Source organism: Sander vitreus, chromosome 5, assembly GCF_031162955.1.
Source record: "Sander vitreus isolate 19-12246 chromosome 5, sanVit1, whole genome shotgun sequence".
NCBI classification, from domain to species: Eukaryota; Metazoa; Chordata; class Actinopteri; order Perciformes; family Percidae; genus Sander; species Sander vitreus.
Window position 1 is genome coordinate 5,142,761 of NC_135859.1, and position 23,042 is coordinate 5,165,802.

At 43.3% G+C, this 23,042-nt stretch overlaps 1 protein-coding gene across 1 annotated transcript in view; it reads right to left on the bottom strand.

Moving 5' to 3' along the window:
- The window catches only part of hmcn2 (hemicentin 2), a 56,537-nt gene that overhangs the window by 19,054 nt on the left and 14,441 nt on the right, over positions 1-23,042 (bottom strand). The window contains 30 exon segments of the mRNA XM_078250157.1: positions 3,262-3,445; positions 3,538-3,662; positions 4,204-4,363; positions 4,477-4,620; positions 4,705-4,836; positions 4,919-5,000; positions 5,402-5,598; positions 5,794-5,907; positions 6,033-6,194; positions 6,348-6,444; positions 6,544-6,731; positions 7,414-7,527; positions 7,652-7,867; positions 8,086-8,236; positions 8,980-9,122; positions 9,210-9,488; positions 11,065-11,222; positions 11,313-11,439; positions 11,831-11,975; positions 12,192-12,322; positions 12,441-12,632; positions 14,466-14,549; positions 15,814-16,065; positions 16,255-16,382; positions 19,212-19,371; positions 19,531-19,690; positions 21,155-21,267; positions 21,822-21,966; positions 22,065-22,192; positions 22,332-22,427. Coding sequence (XP_078106283.1) covers positions 3,262-3,445; positions 3,538-3,662; positions 4,204-4,363; positions 4,477-4,620; positions 4,705-4,836; positions 4,919-5,000; positions 5,402-5,598; positions 5,794-5,907; positions 6,033-6,194; positions 6,348-6,444; positions 6,544-6,731; positions 7,414-7,527; positions 7,652-7,867; positions 8,086-8,236; positions 8,980-9,122; positions 9,210-9,488; positions 11,065-11,222; positions 11,313-11,439; positions 11,831-11,975; positions 12,192-12,322; positions 12,441-12,632; positions 14,466-14,549; positions 15,814-16,065; positions 16,255-16,382; positions 19,212-19,371; positions 19,531-19,690; positions 21,155-21,267; positions 21,822-21,966; positions 22,065-22,192; positions 22,332-22,427 — 4,507 coding nt within the window.

A 23,042-nucleotide genomic window follows, 5' to 3' on the forward strand; every position in this document is an offset into this window, starting at 1 on the left:
ATCGAAATTGACAGAGCACACTGAATTTACGGCAAGGGTGCAACGGCACATACGCTGATTTTCAGGTGTTTGAGATACCAGGACCGCCAGGCAATCCTTCAGGGGGCGAGGCAAGTACAACAGGCAGACCCGATTCGGGATTCCAACGCAACGCTGCGCTTTAAACCTGACTACAGTGCTTTCACCGTCCAGCGGCGCCAGGAATTTATAGGAGTACAGCGAAAGTTACATGTCAAAGGCGTCCCAAACTTTCTTATTTATCTGGCCACCCTGATGAGTAACCCACGGAGGGAGAACGCTCACATTCACTACAGCCAAGGATGCGGACATGTTCTGTCGAGATCTGGATATGGACGATGAAGACGTGACTTCCACGCGAGCCGCTTCGGCGTCTGTGGATTAGCGGTGCCTGGAATATTGTGCAAGTTTGACCCGAGGACACTGTATGTAAGTCTGGGAGCCAAGTATATATATATATACACATATATATATATATATATATATATATATATACACACATATATATATATATATATATATACACATATATATATATATATATATATATATATATATATATATATATATATATATATATATATATATATATATATATACATATACACACATACAGTCAGGTCCATAAATATTGGGACATCGACACAATTCTAATCTTTTTGGCTCTATACACCACCACAATGGAGTTGAAATGAAACGAACAAGATGTGCTTTAACTGCAGACTTTCAGCTTTAATTTGAGGGTATTTACATCCAAATCAGGTGAACGGTGTAGGAATTACAACAGTTTGTATATGTGCCTCCCACTTTCTAAGGGACCAAAAGTAATGGCTGCTCAGCTGTTCCATGGCCAGGTGTGTGTTATTCCCTCATTATCCCATTTACAAGGAGCAGATAAAAGGTCCAGAGTTTATTTCAAGTGTGCTATTTGCATTTGGAATCTGTTGCTGTCAACTCTCAATATGAGATCCAAAGAGCTGTCACTATCAGTGAAGCAAGCCATCATTAGGCTGAAAAATCTAAACAAACCCATCAGAGAGATAGCAAAAACATTAGGTGTGGCCAAATCAACTGTTTGGAACATTCTTAAAAAGAAAGAACGCACCGGTGAGCTCAGCAACACCAAAAGACCTGGAAGACTGGATGACCGAAGAATACTTTACCTGGTGAAGAAAACACCCTTCACAACAGTTGGCCAGATCAAGAACACTCTCCAGGAGGTAGGTGTATGTGTGTCAAAGTCAACAATCAAGAGAAGACTTCACCAGAGTGATTACAGAGGGTTCACTACAAGATGTAAACCATTGGTGAGCCTCAAAAACAGGAAGGCCAGATTAGAGTTTGCCAAACAACATCTAAAAAAGCCTTCACATTTCTGGAACAACATCCTATGGACAGATGAGACAAAGATCAACTTGTACCAGAGTGATGGGAAGAGAAGAGTATGGAGAAGGAAAGGAACTGCTCATGATCCAAAGCATACCACCTCATCAGTGAAGTATGGTGGTGGTAGTGTCATGGCGTGGGCATGTATGGCTGCCAATGGAACTGCTTCTCTTGTATTTATTGATGATGTGACTGCTGACAAAAGCAGCAGGATGAATTCTGAAGTGTTTCGGGCAATATTATCTGCTCATATTCAGCCAAATGCTTCAGAACTCATTGGACGGCGCTTCACAGTGCAGATGGACAATGACCCAAGCATACTGCGAAAGCAACCAAAGAGTTTTTTAAGGGAAAGAAGTGGAATGTTATGCAATGGCCAAGTCAATCACCTGACCTGAATCCGATTGAGCATGCATTTCACTTGCTGAAGACAAAACTGAAGGGAAAATGCCCCAAGAACAAGCAGGAACTGAAGACAGTTGCAGTAGAGGCCTGGCAGAGCATCACCAGGGATGAAACCCAGCGTCTGGTGATGTCTATGCGTTCCAGACTTCAGGCTGTAATTGAATGCAAATGATTTGCAACCAAGTATTAAAAAGTGAAAGTTTGATTTATGATTGTTAATCTGTCCCATACTTTTGGTCCCTTAAAAAGTGGGAGGCACATATACAAACTGTTGTAATTCCTACACCGTTCACCTGATTTGGATGTAAATACCCTCAAATTAAAGCTGAAAGTCTGCAGTTAAAGCACATCTTGTTCGTTTCATTTCAACTCCATTGTGGTGGTGTATAGAGCCAAAAAGATTAGAATTGTGTCGATGTCCCAATATTTATGGACCTGACTGTATATATATATATAGCTTATACTTAACTTAATAGATGGTTGAGACCTAGTTCTAAGGATTTTGTAACATTGTTCATGTTTAACATAAGAATACACTAGACCTGTGTCAGTTAACCTGTGACTTTAGACAGGAGGGGGGGCAGTTTTGGGCTGGGGTTTTTGCGGCCACGTATCTTACAGAGAGGGAAGGGGGTCTGCGGTCTCAGAGGGTTAGCAGATTTATTTGATTTCTTTTTTATGTTTCTACCACACTTTTGCTTAGCTCTAACAAGTCACCCTTTACTACAAAGCAAGCAAATTCTGGTAGGGTACTCGAGACATGTATACGTGTACATTTTAAGGATGGCTGAGCTTTCAATCCTCTCAGTTAACATCAGGGGGCTGTGAATGGGCCGATTGAACGAGCTAAATTCCTGGACTAGTTCAGAAGGAAAAACATAGACGTGGCGCTTACTCAAGAGTCACATTTACGTAAATCATCTACAAAACAAATATTTCAAGGTTGCTACTGGTGTGATTTCTGTTTGTTTGGTTTTGTTTTCCTCGAGACCGCAGAGGGTGGGGGGTGGGAGAGGGTTTTGTTCCTGTGTAATCTGTGTTGTTTTTGTGCAGTACGTTTAAAAAAAAAAAGAAAACTATAAAGAATTGATCATAAAAAAAACAAAATAAAAAAAAAACAGTTCCGTCAATCACCTAAGTGTTTAATCAGCTAATCAATGCAGCTGAACTTGTAGGCCGTTATATTGTTGGGTTGTTCCATTTATAATAAAAACAAATTTTATAAACTGGGTTTTGTTTGCAAAAATCTTAATTTGTAAAGTAACTAGTAACTAAATCTGTCAGATGATTGTAGTGGAGTATTTCTCTCTGAAATGTAGGGGAGTCGAAGTAGAAAGTTGCATGAAAAAAAAATACTCAAGTGCAGTAAAATTACCTCAAATGTGTACTTAAGTACAGTACTTGAGTAAATGTACTTAGTTACATTCCACCACTGTCTCTGTCTAAACTGACCTGAGCACAGAGTCACCAGATAGGAGGCGTGTACGAGGAGAGAGAAGCAGAGGACGCCCGTTCTTCAGCCAGCTGATCCGAGGTGGAGGGTTTCCGGCCGCCTGACACTCCAGAGTCACAGCACTGTCCTGTGTGACCTGCACCTCTCGAGGGCCAGTGGTCTCACCAGAGATGGACGGTGGGACTGTGACAAGCCAAATCGAATGAAAACAAATTTCTCAGAAACTTGGAACACTAACACAGAAACACATAGAAAATGTTGGTGTTCAAACTGACCTAGTACAAAGAGGGTGTAGATTTTGCTCTCCTGTCCAGCCGGGCTGACAGCCAAACAGGTGTACGTCCCAGAATCCTCGGGACTCAGCCTCAGTAATGTTAGCGTGCTGCCATCAGGGGTCACACTGCCGGATTACAAATACACGTTATGTTTTCACATTAACAACACGCATTACTTTATCCATTGTTCCTGTCTAAACCATTTGTCCAGCCCACCTCTTAACCTCAGTATTACTTTCCCATCATCATTATCATCATCCCACGATTTTCTCACTGACTCACACACACACACACACACACAGACATTTGCTTTCTCTGGCTGATGCAGTTGCGATGACTATGGAAGCTGCTGAACAGCTGTAAAACAGCTGTTCTTACTGTTCCCCATGATGAAATTAGGCAAGGGACTATAAACGACTCCATTTGTCTGTCCACACATCCCTCTGTCATGCACATTATCTCTGACAATGATGTTTATTATTTCATTTACCAAGCCTTTAGGGAATGGTGTTGATTGATTATTGTGCTGCTTGTAAAACTAATTCAGCAGCTTTGAACGAGCAAAATGTGCTACATGACATTATTATTATAATTATTACTGTTCCTTTATACCATTCTGTGTGCACGTTAAGCACTGGCAGTAAATGGGGAATGTGAATGACTTACGCGATGTGACGGGCGTCTGATCCTTCTAAAGTCACTCCGTCTTTCAGCCAGCTGAGACGTGGTGTGGGGATTCCAGTTGCTCTGCACTCCAGGGTCAACTCCTCGCCCATGGGTGCACTCACATCAGATGAGTGTTCAGCGTCCAGAATGGTAGGCGATACTGAGAAGGACAAAGATTATGGCTAAGTGCCACTGAAAATCCTTCCTTTTAGGAGTAATATGTACAATTTTCTAGGGTGAGTGGATGTTATTTTGCTCAAATTTCTAGTTTACCCTGCACTGTGAGTATGTAGTCTTTCTGTGTGTGTCCCTCGCTGTTCTTGACAACACAAGTGTATGTTCCAGCGTGAGACAGAGTGAGGGGCCCCAGTTCCAGTCTGTTCCCTCGAACGGACCACTGCCACTGCAGACTGCTCTCTGAACAGGAAACACATTCGCTTACAGTAGCTTTCACACACGACACATACTATTCCAATTCACCCATCATTGCCTCCCTCTTACCAATAGGAGTTCCATCCTTGAGCCAGGTGATGCTGGGCACTGGGACCCCTGAGGCCTCACACAGCAGGGCCACATGGGAGCCATGGGTGTAGTTTAGGGACTCCTGCAGAGGCCCGTCCAGGACAGGTGGAACTGTGGACATATATTTATAGAATGAAACCACTCCCTTCTGAAGATATTTGTTGCTTTTATAACAAAGCAGAGGTATTCTCACCATGAACGGTCAGTCTGAATGTCCTCTCCACCTGCCCAGCCACATTGGATACTTTGCAGGTGTAGATGCCACCATCTGCCATCTAGGAACCAAAAAAGAAGGTCATTGTGGTAAAGGAAGGATGCATTTTGAACACAAGCTATATGAAAATGAGGGACTTGGCTCTATCCTGCTATGCTAGCTGGTGCATGTGTTCAGAGTCAGGCAAATTAACTTGAACACAACCATTTAAAGAAAGGGCAAGTGCTGCATCTTGTCACATACAGTATGCAGCTACTGCATGTGTCCAGTTTACCTACGCTTTTCCAATCAGTGTATTTTATGGAATGAATGTGTGAAAGTTAAGTATGTATGCCTTATACATTTAATATATTTGCGTGTAAAGTCTGTTATTTTTAAGCTCTGTCAAAAGCCACTTTGAGTCCTTAAAATACTTTTTATCTGCAGCCTCAAACGTATGACGTAAAGCCATTTCTTCCTGACCTGAACTCCAGTGATCTCCAGCTGGTGAGGATCCATCTTCAGTCCGTTGCCTGCGGCCAGTTGCAGCCCATTCTTGTACCAAGTGACCTCAGGTTCAGGAACACCATGTGCTTCGCATCTCAGGGTGACCGAGGAGCCAACTTGTGGTGTGACCAAGTCTGACTCAGCATCTAATCGGGGCTTCAGGGTCGGCAGGACTGATGGTTTGCACATAAAGACAGGGGCATGATCTCAGTTTGATTCATTCAGAATCGCTATGATTCACTCCTGAACTATCCTCGGTCACAGCTGGCTTGCGGTAAACAGATTTTTAAGCCTAGACAATGTTTTTAGATTTGATCATCTGTATATGTAGCTGAATTGTGCAGAGAGGTCACCATGTGTTTGCTCACCGTAAACACTGAGGAGAATGCTCTTCTGGTCCTGGCCTGCTGAGTTGGTGGCTGTGCATACATATTGCCCAGCATCCTCCAGTCTTGCCCGGGGCAACTGTAGCATCTGGCCACCTATTATAGGTTATATATATACACAATTATATGAAATGTAATACCTGGGCCAATATTAGATTGAAAAAAAGGAAATTCTCTAGACATAAGAATGATTTGGGTGTTATGGGTGGCCGAGGTCTGACCTGGCAGAATGTGGATGCCACTGCTGAAGTGGAGGACCTGCCCGTCTCTGGTCCAGGTGATCTCGGGAGGAGGGTATGCTTGGACGTCACACAACATTGACACCATGTGGCCCTCAATCACACTAATGTCCTCTTCTTTAAGGCCAATTATTCTAGGAGGCACTGAAAAGGATACAACAGTTGTGTTGTACACAAGAACATTCGATAACATTCATTATAAAAACACAAAATACATATATTGGTCCTTCTGATCACATGGGAAATTGAATATACAGAGGTAGTGGCAAAGCCCTTTGAGTTATAGATTTTTCTTACCTTGCACTGTCAGACTGAAGAGCTTCTCAACTGTTCCAACCTTGTTCTCAGCGACACACAAATACCCAGCCATGTCTGAAACCTGGACACTGAGGAGCTGGAAGATAGGATTGGGAAGTGTTTATCCTCAATACAACATGTCACAGTTGGATCTGTTTACAAGCTAGTGTTTGTCTAAGAGTCGACAATGACCAACCTGGAGTTGAGTCCCATCCTCACTGATGTGGTGCTGTGAGTCTGTGTGCACCGGCTGCCCGTCTCTCAGCCAGGAGACAGATGGAGCGGGGTGTCCGGTCACATCGCAGTGGAGGACCACAGAGCTGTTGACCACCGCTCCCATTTCCTCCATAAACTCATCTGATGCTCCCATGATCACAGGAGGAACTGGGGAGGTAAACACATTAGACACCCACTTTTAGAGATGATTTTGTATCTTTTCTGAATACACATTAGGGCTGCAATTTTTTTTAAATTATAAACTGGCCAAATAAACACTCTGCAAAAGGCTGCGACATATCGCGAAAGCTAATAGTAGAAAACTGCACTTTATAATGTAACTTCTGATTTGTTTTATATTCAATTCAATGTTCAATAAAAGAATGTTGGAAATGATTTCCTTTCATTTGTTTTAAATTCAACAAGCAATTTGTTGTATTTTAGCAGAATACTGAAAGCAGCATAATTGCAGAACTGACTTTAATGCAGAACAACACTTTAATATCTTTTATATTTATCGCAAGTAATATTCAACAACGTTGTCGCATTGCGCGTATTTTCCTCATGTCGTGCAGCCCTAATACATATTTTATTGCATACGTTTTTTTGTTTTGTTTTTTAAAGATTTTTTGGGCATTACAGCCTTTAATGGAAAGGACAGCTAGATATGAAAGGGGAGAGAGAGGGGGAAGACATGCAGGAAAATCGTCCAGGTCGGACTCGAACCCTGGACCTTCTGCGTCAAGGCATACACCTCTATATATGGGCGCCTGCTCTACCAACTGAGCTAACCCGGCCACTATTGCATACATTTTAATTCCAGCTAAATGATGTACATGCGCTTGCTTACCTAGGATCTCCAGCTCAAAGTGCATGCGGTCCTCCCCGGCCTCATTAACAGCCTGACATGTATACTTTCCAGCGTCTTCTTTCTGCACTCGGGCGATTTGTAGCACCTGTCCACCTGAAAGGACAAACCCACACATACAGCATCAGTATTTATCCATGAATATGAAGCCCCCAAGTCATGCACAACAACCACACTACTGCTTTTAACTGAGATCACACAGGAAAGAGTTCCCTCTGACCTGGAAGCAGTACCACGCCATCGGCAGAGGTGAGTTTTCGTCCATCTTTGTACCAACTGAGCTTAGGAGGGGGGATGGCATTACTCTCACAGGACAGGGTGATTGGATGGCCCAGGACCACCTCCCGCTTCTCTACCATGTCCTGGTTATCGTCCCCCTCGTGTCCCAGACCCCAGGCTGCTTCTCTGTTAGTCACCCGCTGAAAGACCGGAGGAACTGGCAAGACAAGGCCATGTTTGTGTCAGGTCACTTTTTCAGTCAATTGAAGATTTTCTGTTATTCAAAAACATCTTAATTATACTACATCAAATCTACAAGTTACCAAACTAAATTTTACTTGACCAATAGTATGTGAAAAGATCATCTGACATTTCAATTTGACCTGAATACCAAATCATGATACATTTATTATACACAGATTTAGCCCAACACACCCTGGATGGTGACATGAAAGTCTCTCTTGTCCTCTCCTGCAGAGTTGGTGACCACACAGGTGTACTGCCCCTCATGAGACAGCATGGCGTTCTCTATGAGGAGGGTGTGGCCCCTCATCTGAATGCCGGCATGGAAGTTTCCAGTCAGCGACTGAAGACAAAAGAAAAATACTAATAAATTCTCTAAGAGGGGAACACCAACGATTTCTCACATCAAAGTCTGTTTACTACTGCAGAGTTGCCTCTAGCATAACACACCTGAATCTCTAAACTGAACTGTTGGCGGTCAAATGTATTGTGGGTAAAGTAGGAGCCAGGTTTTGACAAGAAAGAAGAATGCAGGGAATGAAAAAGATATCTCTAGTTCTGCTGCATTTATATAATATATTTAGTTATAATCCTAAATCGGTGAAGTTCTCTTTAAGATTTCCCTGCCTCACTTCAAAAATGTGTATAGGTATCAGTATCAGTGGTGGGTTTTAAAAGGTTAGATAATTAGTATTATTAATGTTTTATTATTATTATTATTATTATTATTAGTCAACATAACATTTGGCAGGTGTTTAAATGTCTGGCTTTTGTAACACATAACACAACCAATTTACAATAAATAAAAAAAACGAAACAATACCTCCACCCCCATTTAAGAAAAGAAAATAATCCATCCACCCAATCCTCATGCATTTTCTGCTGCTCCCCATTGGTCATGATATTTAATCCCTGGATTCTTCTTCTATGTCTTTGCTATAATTAACTAGCTTACTCATACAGTACAACATCTGTGGAGGTGGCTTGTGCAAGAGGATGTACATTCTGTTGAGGCTGTTGCAATTCATACTGGTTGCCAGTAGAGGCTGATAGTGATTGCATAGCTTGTAAGGATGGCACACCAACCTGTCCGTCTTTGAACCAATTAACCTTGGGCTCCGGGAAACCTTTGGTCCGGCAGGAGAGAGTTAAACTCCCATTGATCCGTACTTTCTCCTCCAGACGACCAAACATTAAGGATGTAGAGTCGCCTTCTATCTGTGGCGGGACTGATGAGAGGGGGGAAAAAACAGGTGTTTCTATTTAAAGTTCTGTCTCAGCCACTTTAATGTGTAAGTGGCGTAGATGTGTCTTACCCAGAACACTCAGGGAATAATGCTTAATGGCGGTGCCGGCTGGATTGGTGGCCCTGCAGGTGTAGAGGCCAGTGCTGTCTCCCCGGGCGGACCCCAGTCGCAGCGACTGCCCGCCGCGGGTGTATGTCAGCTGGGGACTGGACACGATGGGCTGGTTGTCCTTTAACCAGGTGATGCTGGGTGTGGGTGAGCCCTCAACATCACAGGGCAGCACTGTGGGGAAACCCAGCACCACCGACACCTCCGAGGTCTCACTGGGGCCCTTGATGGTGGGGGGAGCTGGAGAGAAAGACCGGCAATACTTTCATGTTTTACAGGCAGTAAGATTTTTTTACTAGCCCATAGCATAGGATGAATAGATCCTTAGGGGATTGGCCTGTTTTGTGCAGGAGACTGTCTAAAACAGAAATGCAGTGTGCAAAACGTTGGGTAATTAAAGCACACGGTCTTAAAGTGACCCAGAAATCCCCGGAGCCTTGCATAAAGAGAATTCAGTGTGTGCTCATAGACCCGGCAGTGTGGTGAGAGTTAAATAGTACAACTGTAGAGGCGCTTTCTACACATGAATTAAATATCATGTTCAATAATTTTCTTTCTCAAAACAATACTGCTACCACAGCACTTTTTGGAAAAGAACCATTCAATATCCTGATAACTTTTAAACAATTATTTTTATTTTTTTTTAATCTTTTTAATATCTTTCTGTAGAGAAAACAAAAACAACTGAGGGCCCTATTTTAACGATCTGAAACACAAGTATCAAACGCCAAACGCATGTAGCTTTGTGGGCGGATCTCGGGTGCTGTTGCTATTATACCGGTGGGATAAATTACTCTTGCGCCCGACGCAAATCTAAAATGGGTTGGTCTGAAGTAGCTACATTACTCATAGGTGTGGTTTGGGCGTAACGTGCAATAAACCAATCAGAGCATTATCTCACATTCCCTTTAAAAGCAGGCGCGCTTGTTCCATGGCGGATTGCTATTATAATGGCGGATTTGCTAGGCGCACGCTCTTAATACATCCATGGGCGCACGCCAGGAGCGGCTCACAGCCGAGGAGACCGACGTTTGCTATTGATTTTTCTTTTTGTCAAAATGTAAATAAAGAAATGTCACAAAAACATACTTTCCGATGTTTTGGGCTCACTCTCACTGAATCACGAGGTTATGAATGCATGGTGATATTTTTGCAATGTAGTCTAACGTTAGACCGAGATGACCTCACTATAGACGATGCAGCTCTTCTGTCTCTCCTCTCCCGTGCTGCTGCTGGGGCATTTGGGTTAAGTGGCATCGGCACATGCAGTTCAACATCACATCTCCTTAAGTCCTATAATATTTCCTAATTTATGTCATCAACACATCCATGATTCATGGAAATGTTGTGTCATATTTTTCCTTGTATTTATGTATGCTTTGCAAAAATGGGAACTGCTGGGTCCGTTAGATGAGAGAAGCAAAGTGTACGCACGGTGTGCACACTCTACATTACGGCCAAGCATGGGCCCTTAAAATAGCATCTGAATAACACGCGTCACTGACTTTAGACTAGGTTTTTCCTGGTCTGTGGCAGAACGGTTTTCTGAAACTGCAAAATAGCACTAGGGAACATTTGCGCCGGAACACGCCTCCTCTTTTTGCTGAACCGCCCTCGGGAGCGAAAGTTCATTCCCTAATTTACCGAGGTGAGTCTGTTGAGGGAAAAGTCCGCTGTGCGTCGGGTGCAAAATAGGAATGATACATGCGTCGGTGTACAAAGTCAATTGCGCTGGGTGCAAGATAGTGCCCTGAGAGTATAAACTGAATTTAGGCCAGTGTGGTTGTGAGTGTATGTGTCTTAAATAAATAGAAACCTTGCACTGTGAGTCTGAACTGGCGCATCTGAGTTCCTGCGTTGTTACTGGCCAGACACTGGTAAAGCCCCTGGTCCCTCAGTCTTACTGACTTCACCTTCAACACCTGGCCATCTTCTAGAAACTCCACATGGGGGTCTCCGTCGCGGGACAGAACCCTGGAGAGAGGAAGGGTTGGTGGATCAAATCAATACTATGGGTGCGTGGCGCTGAATGTCACATCAATAAACATTTAGAGTGACGCTTACTCTCCATCGCGGCTCCATTCCACTCTGGGTGCTGGTCGTCCGCTGACGCGACACTGAAAGTCCACCTCCTGGCCCAGTACCACAGTTAACTCCTGCAGCCGGGATGTTCCGGAGATCACCGGCGGAGCTGTAAAAGGTAACGCATACACCAGAAATACAGTACACTTGTTAGTTCACATGGTTTTAATCAGAACAAGATCATGATTACTTCAAATTTCAAATCACAGTTGTGAGGGAAAAATGATGAGATGTTAAAATCACCCAGATTACAGAGGGACATCAGTAAATTAGGTCATTAGCATTGTAGGATGTATGTATGGCAACTTTCAGGATCTATGCTACATTAAGTGGAGTATTAAAGTGTAATTGAACTGTTCTTTGGGGGCTTTAGACGGCTGCCAAGAAAAATCTCCCTTTTAACTCTCTACTTAATGTAGAAGTTATCCTTACATCTGTCTTTCCCCACTCTATTATTTAATATACTAAATACCAGTAAGACAGCTGGTTTATGAGCTCACCTTGCACCACTATGTCATATTCTCTCCGGGCCTCCCCAGCTGAGTTTTGAGCAGTGCAGGCAAATCTTCCTGCATGCTCTGGTTGAACTCTGTAGATTCTCAGCAGCCTGTTCCCATTCTGCAGATACACCCCAGGACTGTCCACCTGGAGGTACAGAAATCTGTTTATCAATCAATCAATCAACATTTATTTATATAGCACTTTACAGCAACCAGTTTAGTGCCTCTTTAGTGTCTTATGTCATTGTAATTAGAACAATGGCCACTTGGTGGCATTGTACAGCTAGATATCAACAAGGTATATTGCATGCAGCCCACGTTTTACATAACGTAAACAGGAATTCATGGTGAAAGAACTCACAGGATGACCATCTTTAGTCCAGGTGATTGTGGGGGAGGGGATCCCAAAGGCATCGCAGCCCAGAGTGAGAGGCTGCTTCAAGGTGACTGTAAGGTTCAGCGGCTGCCCATCATCTTGGATCTCTGGGGGAACTGCAGAAGCACAAAAATAAAAGCACAAAAATAAAAGGGAAGATTTGTCCCTATGCTTCCATTCAGTTTAAGGTATTTTGTTAGAAAGGGAGAAAAATAGCGGTAACAAAATTCTCACCATTTACTTTCAGCCTAGTCTTTCTCTCTACAGAGCCTGCATCATTGGTCGCCACACACTTGAAGTCCCCGCTGTGGCTGGCAGACGCTGTGCTAATTACGAGAGCTCCATCCCTTGCCACAGAAAGCTCTGATTGTCCGGGGTGTATCTCCAGGCCATTCTTGAACCAGCGTACCTTGGGATGAGGTGAACCTGCAGGTGCGGAGACAAGAAAAGGATTGTGAGTGAGTATAAACTGAGCTATATTGATCACGTCTGACAGAAAGAAAAGTTACTTCCATCTTTCTGCTTCTCTACAGGGAAACTTAGTGGGCAAGCGGCCCAGACTAGAAAAAAGCCAGCTCTACATGTATCTGCTGGACAGCAGGGAAGACATTGCCAAAATGGGTCCTTTCAGCCCGCGAGCCTAAGATTTCAAGGTTACATTAAAAAAAGCAAGTCCCAGTATGCTGCAGAGATGTAAAATGTAAGGTTTAAAACACTAGCATCAAGATGTATTACCAAAGACTGAGGTGAGAGTCTTGAGCAGTAAGAATAGGAGTGGTTGAACAAGCAGTTCAAAGGCACTGGTGCGTACACTCAGGAGCCTGAAACAGATATGTGCTGTGGATTACTGGGTGGAAAAGAGAAATGGTCAAGAGGAGGAAGGTGGAATGGGGAAAAGGTGGAGGATCTTTTGTACCCAACACAACAGACTACCCAGAACAAGGACGGACCAGCGAGTGGCAATAAAAGAGCAGCGCAGTAATCCAAATGCCACGGCTATGTCTATTTACAGAAGTGTCAGATATACAAACACCACGAACGAGGAAGGGAAATCAAACACTTCACCCTTCCTCAATCCAAAAAAATACCAACCACAGGAGACGCAGCACCAGCAAAGGTGATGTTATCGTCTGTTGCCTCTCCAAACACATGTTTACAGTTAAGGAGCTCTAAACAAATTCATTATCTCATTGCTGTGAGGAAATTCATACAGATGTTCTGTTTTAGATGTTAACAGATCTCATTAGAAGACTTTGAATTTTCTTGCTGGGGCTGACGAAGCCGGAGATTATTTCTTCCATGTGTTTCTCAAATAATTACCTCTATCAAATGCAATGCTCTTGTTGGTGAATTAATAACATCCTTCTGGCAGAGACTGCACTTTATCTCCCTCATACAGATACATCTCAGGAGAACAATAAGGGGATCCTTGTTTCCTGCTGCCGGCTGCCTCTCTAGGCTGTCGAGAGCATCAAGCATTTCTGTGTGAGGCCTGGTACAGTCTGCCTGCCTGCCTGCCTGCCTGCCTGCCAGCAAGTATGACTTGGAATAGAAGGTGGGCTAGTGTGGCTTCATCTTCCTCTTCCTGTGCTTCACGGTGCACCTCGGACATCCCCGTCCTTCATCTGCCGGCTGCAGCCTGTAATTAGGATTCCTCTCCCAGCAGGCCCCGACGCGGAGGAAAGCAGATGTGGCTCACTGAGGCAGAAGGCAGACTGAGGTTCCAGCTGTTGCTCTATATTGGACACAGTCCTCACCTTCTCTCACAGTGCTGGTAACCATGACACCGCTCTACACAAACAATACCTGTTTGCACTGGCTGTCAGAGGGTTAAGTATCCATCAGTGCATCTGCAGACATACACAGACACTCACTGTGATCCGATAAGTAACGAGCTGTGCACATCCCTCCAGGATGCTACCTTGTTTGCACAGACATGTTAAAATATAGAGACAACAGCATGCCTCTATGTGCTGCGATAAAAGGAGGATACGCCTTTTAAAATGGCAAGGATCGTTTTTCTGTTTTTTGATCATTTATCTATGTTGACAGCCAAACATTCCTTTGATGGTGCACAAATACACATATCTGTCCATGGAATTTTTCCTTGTGTTATAAAAAACTGAAAAAAGACGCATCCATTTAGGGCTCTAAAAGTCTGAGTCACATGCTGCAAATTTTATCTCTTCTAAACGCCAGACCGTTGATTGCCCTATTCGTTTCAGTCTAAGGGTGACTCAACTGTAAAACATTTCTTACCTTCAGCAGGGCAAGGGATAATGACCTTGCTGTTCGCTACTTTCTCCATGATGGCATCTCCGGGTTCTGCAAAGGACGGGGCCTCTGTGAGGACAGAAAAACATATTAAGTGCTGGTTGAAAGACGGTCTCTAGTTAATAGAGGTTCCAGTATAGGTAACTAAGTAAGTGAGAATAAGCCTTCAGGGTATCTGAGGGGCTGTTGTGAGTGTATGATTTGAGACATCTTACAGTACCCCTTATCAAATCAAGTGGCAAACAGAATTAATAAAAGTAATTACAAGAGTCATAAAAACATCACATGATAAAGCTTTTAAAATCTAAAAGTGGAATGAAACAATCTTGAGCACAGTTTTCAGTTTATTCCATTTAAAAAGGTGCATACTAGCGCTGCCAAGGTTAGTACGTCCACATGTACTTGGTCTTATCAGCCTTTAGGGGTAGTGGTATCAGGAAAGCACCAAAGGCAGAGTGAAGATGACTAGGAGCCTGGGTTGGAGTGGAACCAAGGGAATATACATCTATAATTTGCTTAAATGTGGGTATTGAAGTACTGATTACTAAGAATTATGTTTTTTATTTATGTATAATGTAGAAGTAGTGAACCAAGAATAGAACCCTGCGGTACCCCATTACTGATGGCAAGAAGGCTTGATTCAGAACAGTTTGCAGTCTAAAAGGACTGCTTGAGGGGTCAGTATATTCCATCAGAAGTGCTTGTCAGATGGTCGAATAGCTTTGGACTCCCCATCCCCACACACTTTATCAAAGTCGGATGAAACTCCACAATTTGGCATTCACACCCACTTCACACTGAACTGAATGGCCTGTGCGAAGGTGAGAACAGAGCCAGGTTCTGAAATTCTCTCTCTACCTCACTTTTTTTATTCTACTACTTCATTCTACTACTGTTTGTGAACAACTGACTGCAACACTAACGATGTCTTCCAGGAGAGACAATATTACGTACCCCCCCCCATGACAATCGGCTTTTCACTCCTCCTTCAAGTGTGGTAATTTGGAACAACTACAAACACTTTTGATTTCTGACGTGGTTGGACAAAACGACGTACAGACCTTTATTTTTCAAGTATAACCGGGCCCTTATCCTCTTGCAGCATGGCACTACTGTGCCTCGAGAGAATGCACCTCTAAAGACTGGGAGAGCCTTCATCTGGGACATTGTCAGTGTATATAAATCTTCATTTCACCTTCATTGCTAGGATATGGTTATTTAATAGGTTTTACATGATTCACAATATGCTGTATATACTGCAGAGTTGTGTACATTTCTGCTTTTTCTTAAAATGAACAAACAGGGTTTGAAGAACTGAACTGCAGATATTCACCAAGAATTTCCAGCTTGATCTCCAGGGTCTCCTGTCCAGCGCTGTTCCTGGCCACACACTGGTAAATGCCCTGGTCAGCCAGGCTGACCTGCTGGATCCTGAGAGGCGTTGTGTTCTTGACCCCAACAGGAAGTCCATTGTGAAACCAACTGACCTCAGGGCTTGGCTCTCCCTGGACCACACATGGCAAAGACACTCTCTGGCCAATCAGGGCTTTCAGGAGGGAAGGGGCTGGCTGAATTCTGGGCTTAGCTGAGGACAAAAACAAATAGTGTAAAGGCATGTCTCGCCACATCTGCTACACAACGATTTATTAACATATTTCACATATGTTAGAAGTGATGTGTTCAATATAACAAGTGATATATCAACTTGACAGAATTTTGAAAGTTTTAAGGTTTCTAAGAAGTTCAGCTTTCTAATGAAGCCGTGCAGAGTTACCTTGAATGTGTAAATTGTAGCTTAGGGACACATTGCCTGCTGGGTTTTCTGCAGTGCAGGTGTAAAGTTTACTATCAATCAGGCGCACATCAGTGATCCTCAGAGAGCCTGAAGGCAAAACAGTGAACCTGGGGAGTGGTTAGGGGTCAGGGGCAAAGAGATGGAGAAAACACAACACTTTATGAGTAATTGAAGATCTACAGCCGCTGTGTTTTGGGAGATGAAGTGTTCCTGTTTTGAAGCGTTATTTACCTCTAGTGTCCCATTTACACTGTGGAGCATGAATACATCTATATGAGCACTTACATAGAAACATATTTACAAAGGCTGCTTGTGTTTATAGTATTGGTAAAACCTTGATAGTGTGTGAGGACAAATTTCAAGATGCAGTTTCATTTCTGTTACTATTTTTAGTTGATGAAAACAGTTCCTGTAAACAGATTCAGACAGTGAACTCCCAGTACAGTTACTGCCAGAAGCACATTGATAAAGTGGTTCATTAGTATGTTAATTAATTAGATAATATGTACAAATGTAAGCAATTTGTGAAAAGAATGGAGCCTAGTGCTACGTCATCCATTGCATTGTATATACTTGACTTTAATAGTGATTTGCTGAGCTCTACATATAAAACAAAAAGAAAGTGATAGAAATACAGAGTTGAAATACATTGTAAAGCTGTTGATTGCATCTTTTCATTTGTGTTGTTTGTCAGAAATAAAACTGGATCTAGTGATGAATGAAAGTTCTGAACAAGAAAGCACTAAGTGAAGTATGGACCTTACCCAGGGCCTAGTAATCTCCCTAGTGAGTTATTTTCTCTATTACCATTGTTCAGAGTAATTACAGTGTACAACGTTACACAACCTGGTGACGTTGCCATGGGAGAGGACATAGGCTCTTAAAAAGCAATGCATTTCTTCTAGTTGGGAACTAGGGCTGCACGATTATGGAAAAAATCATATTTACAATTATTTTGGCCAATATTGAAATCACGATTATTTAACACGATTACTCATTGTCTTTTGGAAAGATGTTGCAATTACTGAACTTAAAAAAACAGTGAAAAAGTTAAACCAATCAACAGTGAAAACACCTAGAACTGTGAAATTTCCCTTAATACTTTTCCCGTTTGAAATGTTTTGTTCCATTAAGAAGACAAGACAAAGTAAGAGTTTAGTTGCAAAACATAATGTGCAATATAGTCGTTGTTCTCGATTAGTCTGTTTTTGTGATCATTAGGAGCCAAAATCATTATCACGATTAACATTTTGATTAGCCCTATTGGGAACAGTAATGTGCACAGCAGCTATTGTGTGTTTATCACTACACGGATGTTAGGAAATACAGATACTTTGAAAAATCAAAAAGTTGGCCTGATGGAGGCACTACATGGAAGGTCACACAGATCTCTGTTATCAATATGTTTTGTCCTCCTGAGAACAACCATGTGGAAACTCAGCAGCAAAATGTATGCCAAACCATCCATTCGTCACAAACAAACGGATAGATGGAGGCGATCACATGCACTGCGCTCCACTCCAAAAACGTGTTTTGCAGCAAAAACAAAAGCAGTAAAATGTAGGTTAAAAGTAGATTAGATGTAGGTCAGCGACTTTAAAGGGCTGTGAGGTAACCTGAATATCACCAGAAGCTATCCAGCTGTATAAATGCCTAATATCCACAAATGTAAACACACCTCTTTGATTTATCTTAGATAAGTGTGTCTGCTAAGCAACTGAATTATAACAATAACATGTACATGTAAGTGGAAATGTGCTTCAAGCACAAAGAGCCCTCTATTTCAGCTGCACATATGGTGTAACGTCGATTCCCCACCTTCTCAAAACGTCCTAGGAGAGGCAGCAAAATCTAGCATAGGAACTGAACGACTGCTGCTCAGACTGTGGCGCTGCAGCTCAGCTGTGCCACAGTGGAGGCTGACACAAGCTCGCACACACAAGCCATGAACCACCACTCGCACATCCATCACTCCCCACATTGGTGTCAAGTCATCTGTGTACACAGTCTGACACAAAGACTAACTGGGACAAATTAGCCTAATCAGGATCAGGATCTAGAGTGAAAAATCCACTGACTGAGTTTAATAGCTCTGGGTCTTGACCCCCCCCCTCCTCTTTTTGCCTATTACATAGCTATGGAAGAAATCTTATCGCCCACTGATTTAAGTTATTTCAACAGTCAGCACCCCTTGGCCATTTCCTCTGACCCCACAGAGAGTGGCTGGAGAGAATGAATCTCCCTCTTTCACAGCGTGCTTGTTTCCGCAGGTCCTGCATATGCAAAGCACGGGCTGCTGTGGGGGTTGTTCACAGAGATGTGTTATTCTCATCAGACAGGACTAGTAAAGAGTCAGCATGTTGTTTTACTGCTGAAGCACCCCAGGGAATCCGAACATCAGGCAGACAGGGCTTGTATCTCTTCCTCTGTCAGGTCGTTTTCCTCCCCTCTTCCACCCCCACCTTTTTTCTTCTTCCTGGCCCCACACAAGTCATACTGTATCTGTGAGTCACCGCAGCTTTCAACCCACTCCCGTCATTTTTCTATCTACCCCAAAACCGTTCTCGTTCTGGTGTCTGGCCCGGGGAGTCTGTCTGTCATCTATCCAGTCTGTGTCCCCAGTCGGCCAGCCTGTCTGCACCCAGGGTGACCACACATGGAAGCTGGGAAGCAGTGAACCATGTGGGACCAGATGTTCCTCCTCAGTTTAGCCAACGAGGGAAGGCTGCACACAGCTCTCCGGCAGACTGTTGCAGCCTCAGCCTAGCTGCCCTTCAAACTCTTTGAATGGCAGCCAGCTTCAGTCAGAGTCCCCTTGTAAAAGCTGAGTCAGATGTTAGCTAAGTCAGAGGTAAGGTATGGTGAGAACGTTTGTTACATGATGTTTAGCTAATTTGACTGCATCATTGTCGGAGTGAGGTAAGCGTTCCTCTTACCCAGCTGTGACGGGGGGGATGGGATGCCCATTTCTGCTCCATGTGACTAGTGGAGAGGGACTCCCCTGGGCCTCACATGGGAGAACAACCTCTGTCCCCACCTCTGCAGCCATCTTCACTGTGTTGTCAGGGCCACTCACACCCATTATCTTAGGCATGGCTGTAAAAAAAAGGGAAGGAAGTGGTAAGAGCACCATGTTCAACCTGCTTTGTATCTCTAAAAATGTTCAAACAGTGAAACATCATACAGTCTAGACAGACCGTTAAATCAAACACTGCTCTGTTTGGGTGACTGTGGTGGAACATTTATGTGCCTTACTGTTGACACTGAGCTGGATCTCTCGGCTAGCGTAGCCCACAGAACTGGTGGCAGTGCAGATGTAGATGCCTGCATTGTCAGTGGTCGGGTGGGGGATGTGAAGGTATCCATCAGGGTCAGACTGAAGAGAGGAGTGGTCCCTGGGCAGAGGCTGCCTCCCCTGGAGGAAGAGCAGGCATAAGACAAGACAGAATATACTGTAGATAAAAGCTGTCTGCACAACAGCGCAGGGACCCTCAACTCGGTTTAAGGTTTGCAGCCCAACCTTTGATGTCTAATATAATTACAGAGCACCCCTTTAACTCGCTCTCTATCCCCGATACACGCATATGAGAATGCAGCCTGCTGCACACGCACTTGCTTTGAACATCAAATTGCTTTTACAGATTCACTTTTATCTGACAGGAAAAGAAATTTACTTGACTCTAGAGTACTACTCTGAACATGTTTGGGAGAAGGCAAGGAAGAAAAAATCTGGCTCAGTTCAGCAATATGTTTGTTGAGCTCCCTCAGTAATAATGGCTCGATGGTGTTTTAAGCCTCCAACGTTGCCTTCCAGGCAGCTAACCCTAACCTTAACCCTAAACATAACCATTGCCGCGCTGCTTGGAAGGCGACGTTGGGGGCTTAAAACACCAAACTCCGTAATAATGCTGACTATGTCATGGTGTGGAGTGTTTGCTCATGCGTTGCGGGGGCTAAATCCATTCCATACTAATCTATAATTGATAATTTGGCAGAAAAGTAATTTGATTGTGCCTTTAATGATCATATTGTAGTAGTGTCCCACTAGGCAACAAGACAGAGGTGTAGCACTGTATGACATACGGTATGTCGTGAAAACATCTGATGACAAGGTTCATTCTCTGTGCACCGGTTCAGCCTGGTTGCATTGAACCTTTCAGGCTTCCTCCGTGTGATACGATTCTTTTTCTACTCAAGTGCTGTATTGGAAGGGGGAAGGTTTTTAAATAGATTCCTAATGTACAATACAATCCTGAGTGATGTCTCACAGTCAAGCAGCAATATGGTGAAGTTGCCATAGTTACATCTTTCCTGGTCAGGTTAATCAAATCTTAAATGCAATGCAAACCGTTAGTGTTGGTGGTATTTTTAGAGCGTTCAGACAAATCAGAGGAAAATAAGACCAGAGGGAGAAACTGTGTTGCTAGATTTATACGCCAATAGGGAAATGAAAATAAAATGTAATAACTTAGAGCCTTAACATGACTTGAGTTCAAGTAGTGACTCTTTAGAGAAAGCATTCATAGATGAAGATGACTACTATTACTATCACTATCTTCATGCTAGTGCTGATTACATCAATAGCCTACTAATGATTGGTTTGGCTAAAGACTTTACTCAACACTTATAAAAGAAATATAGATCCAATCACCATTGCAGAACTGGATATTAATGTAACATGCTTGGTATAGCTATTACTTCATCAATTTACAAAGTCTTAATGATGATTCATTTTAAGACAAATGAATGCCAAGTGTGATCCTCACTAGACCATTTTGTGAGAATAAGGACTAGCCAATTAGTCATGCATGGGTTTATGGGATGCAGCCAAAGCAATCATTAAGAAAAGTAGATTTTGAGAGCAAGTGTGACATCCTACCTTGGACCAGACAACATTTGGCTTGGGAACTCCGCTGGCCTCGCATGAAAGTGTGATGGCGACGCCCTCATTGGCTATGTAGTGGTACGGACCAGCGTTGATCTCAGGGGGCACTGTGGAAGAAGTAGGTCACAAAACACAGCTGTCTGACTGCCTGGACCACAGTATTATCACTGTCCTTAGCCAGGCAGCAGTGTCAGTGCCCGAGGCATTTCTTCATTACAAACCGATGATGAACCGTAATCTGGCCTGTCTGTCATTACGCGCCTATGAACAAAATCAGCCTTTCATCACAGCACGCAATAAATGAAGCCTCTCACTATGATGACAGCAGGTGGTCAAGTCATTGACATATTGTTGTTTTCCATGCTGAGTCAGCACATTGTTGACATGACTGTCCAAAACTGTAATCTTTGGTCTAAACCTGCCAGTGTCTCTAGCATTAAGAAACTGTATTCAGGGATGTGAACTTAAAGGGATGTGAAGTTAAAGGAATAGTTTGACATTTTGGAAAAGGCTAATTTGCTTTCTTGCTGACAGTTGAGATGATAAGATTGATACCCCTCTATTGATGGAGAGAGGTATTGATCTTTTTTTATCTAAAGCTTGGCAAGATAGCAAACACGATTTCCAAATGTAGGACAATTTCTTTAACCTGCGACCTTACCGTGGACCTCCAGGGTGACTGTGACGTTCACGGAGCCTGCTACATTCACCGCAGTGCAGACATATGTCCCAGCATCCTCTGGGATGGCTCTTTCAATATACAAACTGCCATCACTCCTCAGGAACATCCTCCGATTCAGCTGAACCTGCGCAGAAGAGAAACGACTGCTGTCACACAGGAACATAGAGATGATCTGCGTGACGTACAGTACTTATTTGAAAGTTGAATAATAGTCAGTCTTACAGGTTTTCCATTTTGGGACCAGTGTCTTTCTGGAAGAGGTATTCCATCCAACAGCATGCAAGGAATACTCAGGGACTGGCCGATGCCAGTGGTGATGATTGGGGAACCCTGCACCAAGAGAGGGGGCTCTGCAGGAAATGTTAAGATATAAATACTAAACAAGAGCAGGAAAATGCAAAAGTATTTTAAGGCCACAGTCAGCTTTGCAGTCGCTGCCATTGTCCCTAAAATAAACGGTGCAGAGAGAGAGAGCTTAGACAAGCCTACCCAGTCCAGTGACAACAACTCTGGCCTCAGATTTAATGGTTCCAAACTGGTTCTTGGCCTCGCAGATGTACAGCCCTTCATCATCCAACCAGACACCTGTAGTCAAACACACAGTAAACCAGCATCTCTACGTTTACTGAGAAAGAACTATTTATCTAGGAAAAAAAAGTCCATGTTAATAGCAGTTAAATCCCCTACACAATACTAGTGGTATTATTGGTTTGACTGTGCTGTAATTAAGAGTTAAAAATAGAAAGTAACGGGATTAATGGGTTTGCCTCAGCTGCCAGCCTGCTGACACACGTGTCCTACTCGGTAAGTTCTCTGGAGATCACATGTTGGAACATCAACATGTGTACGGTATGAGTTTGCGTGTGACACAATATAGATAGAGACATTTTCTAAAACAATGGCAGGTAAAAAAAAAAATATGCAACAGATTGAGCTAATTAGGTCAGACGGCAGCCACAAATGGAAACAATGACAGAGGCAGCCCATGCTAATTTGTCCGTTCCTCTCCGATACAACATTACACACGCCATAAACATTTAGTCTCAGGAGCACAAAGGATCACCTTCAGTGGCCAAGATTAGTCATATTGCAGGCTGAAAGGCCTCCAGAGTTCACCATTTAATTTCCCCTATGCCCTGATGGAAATACAATCTCACAACGAAGGAGAAATACTTACAAAGGGACACCTACTCTTGCAGA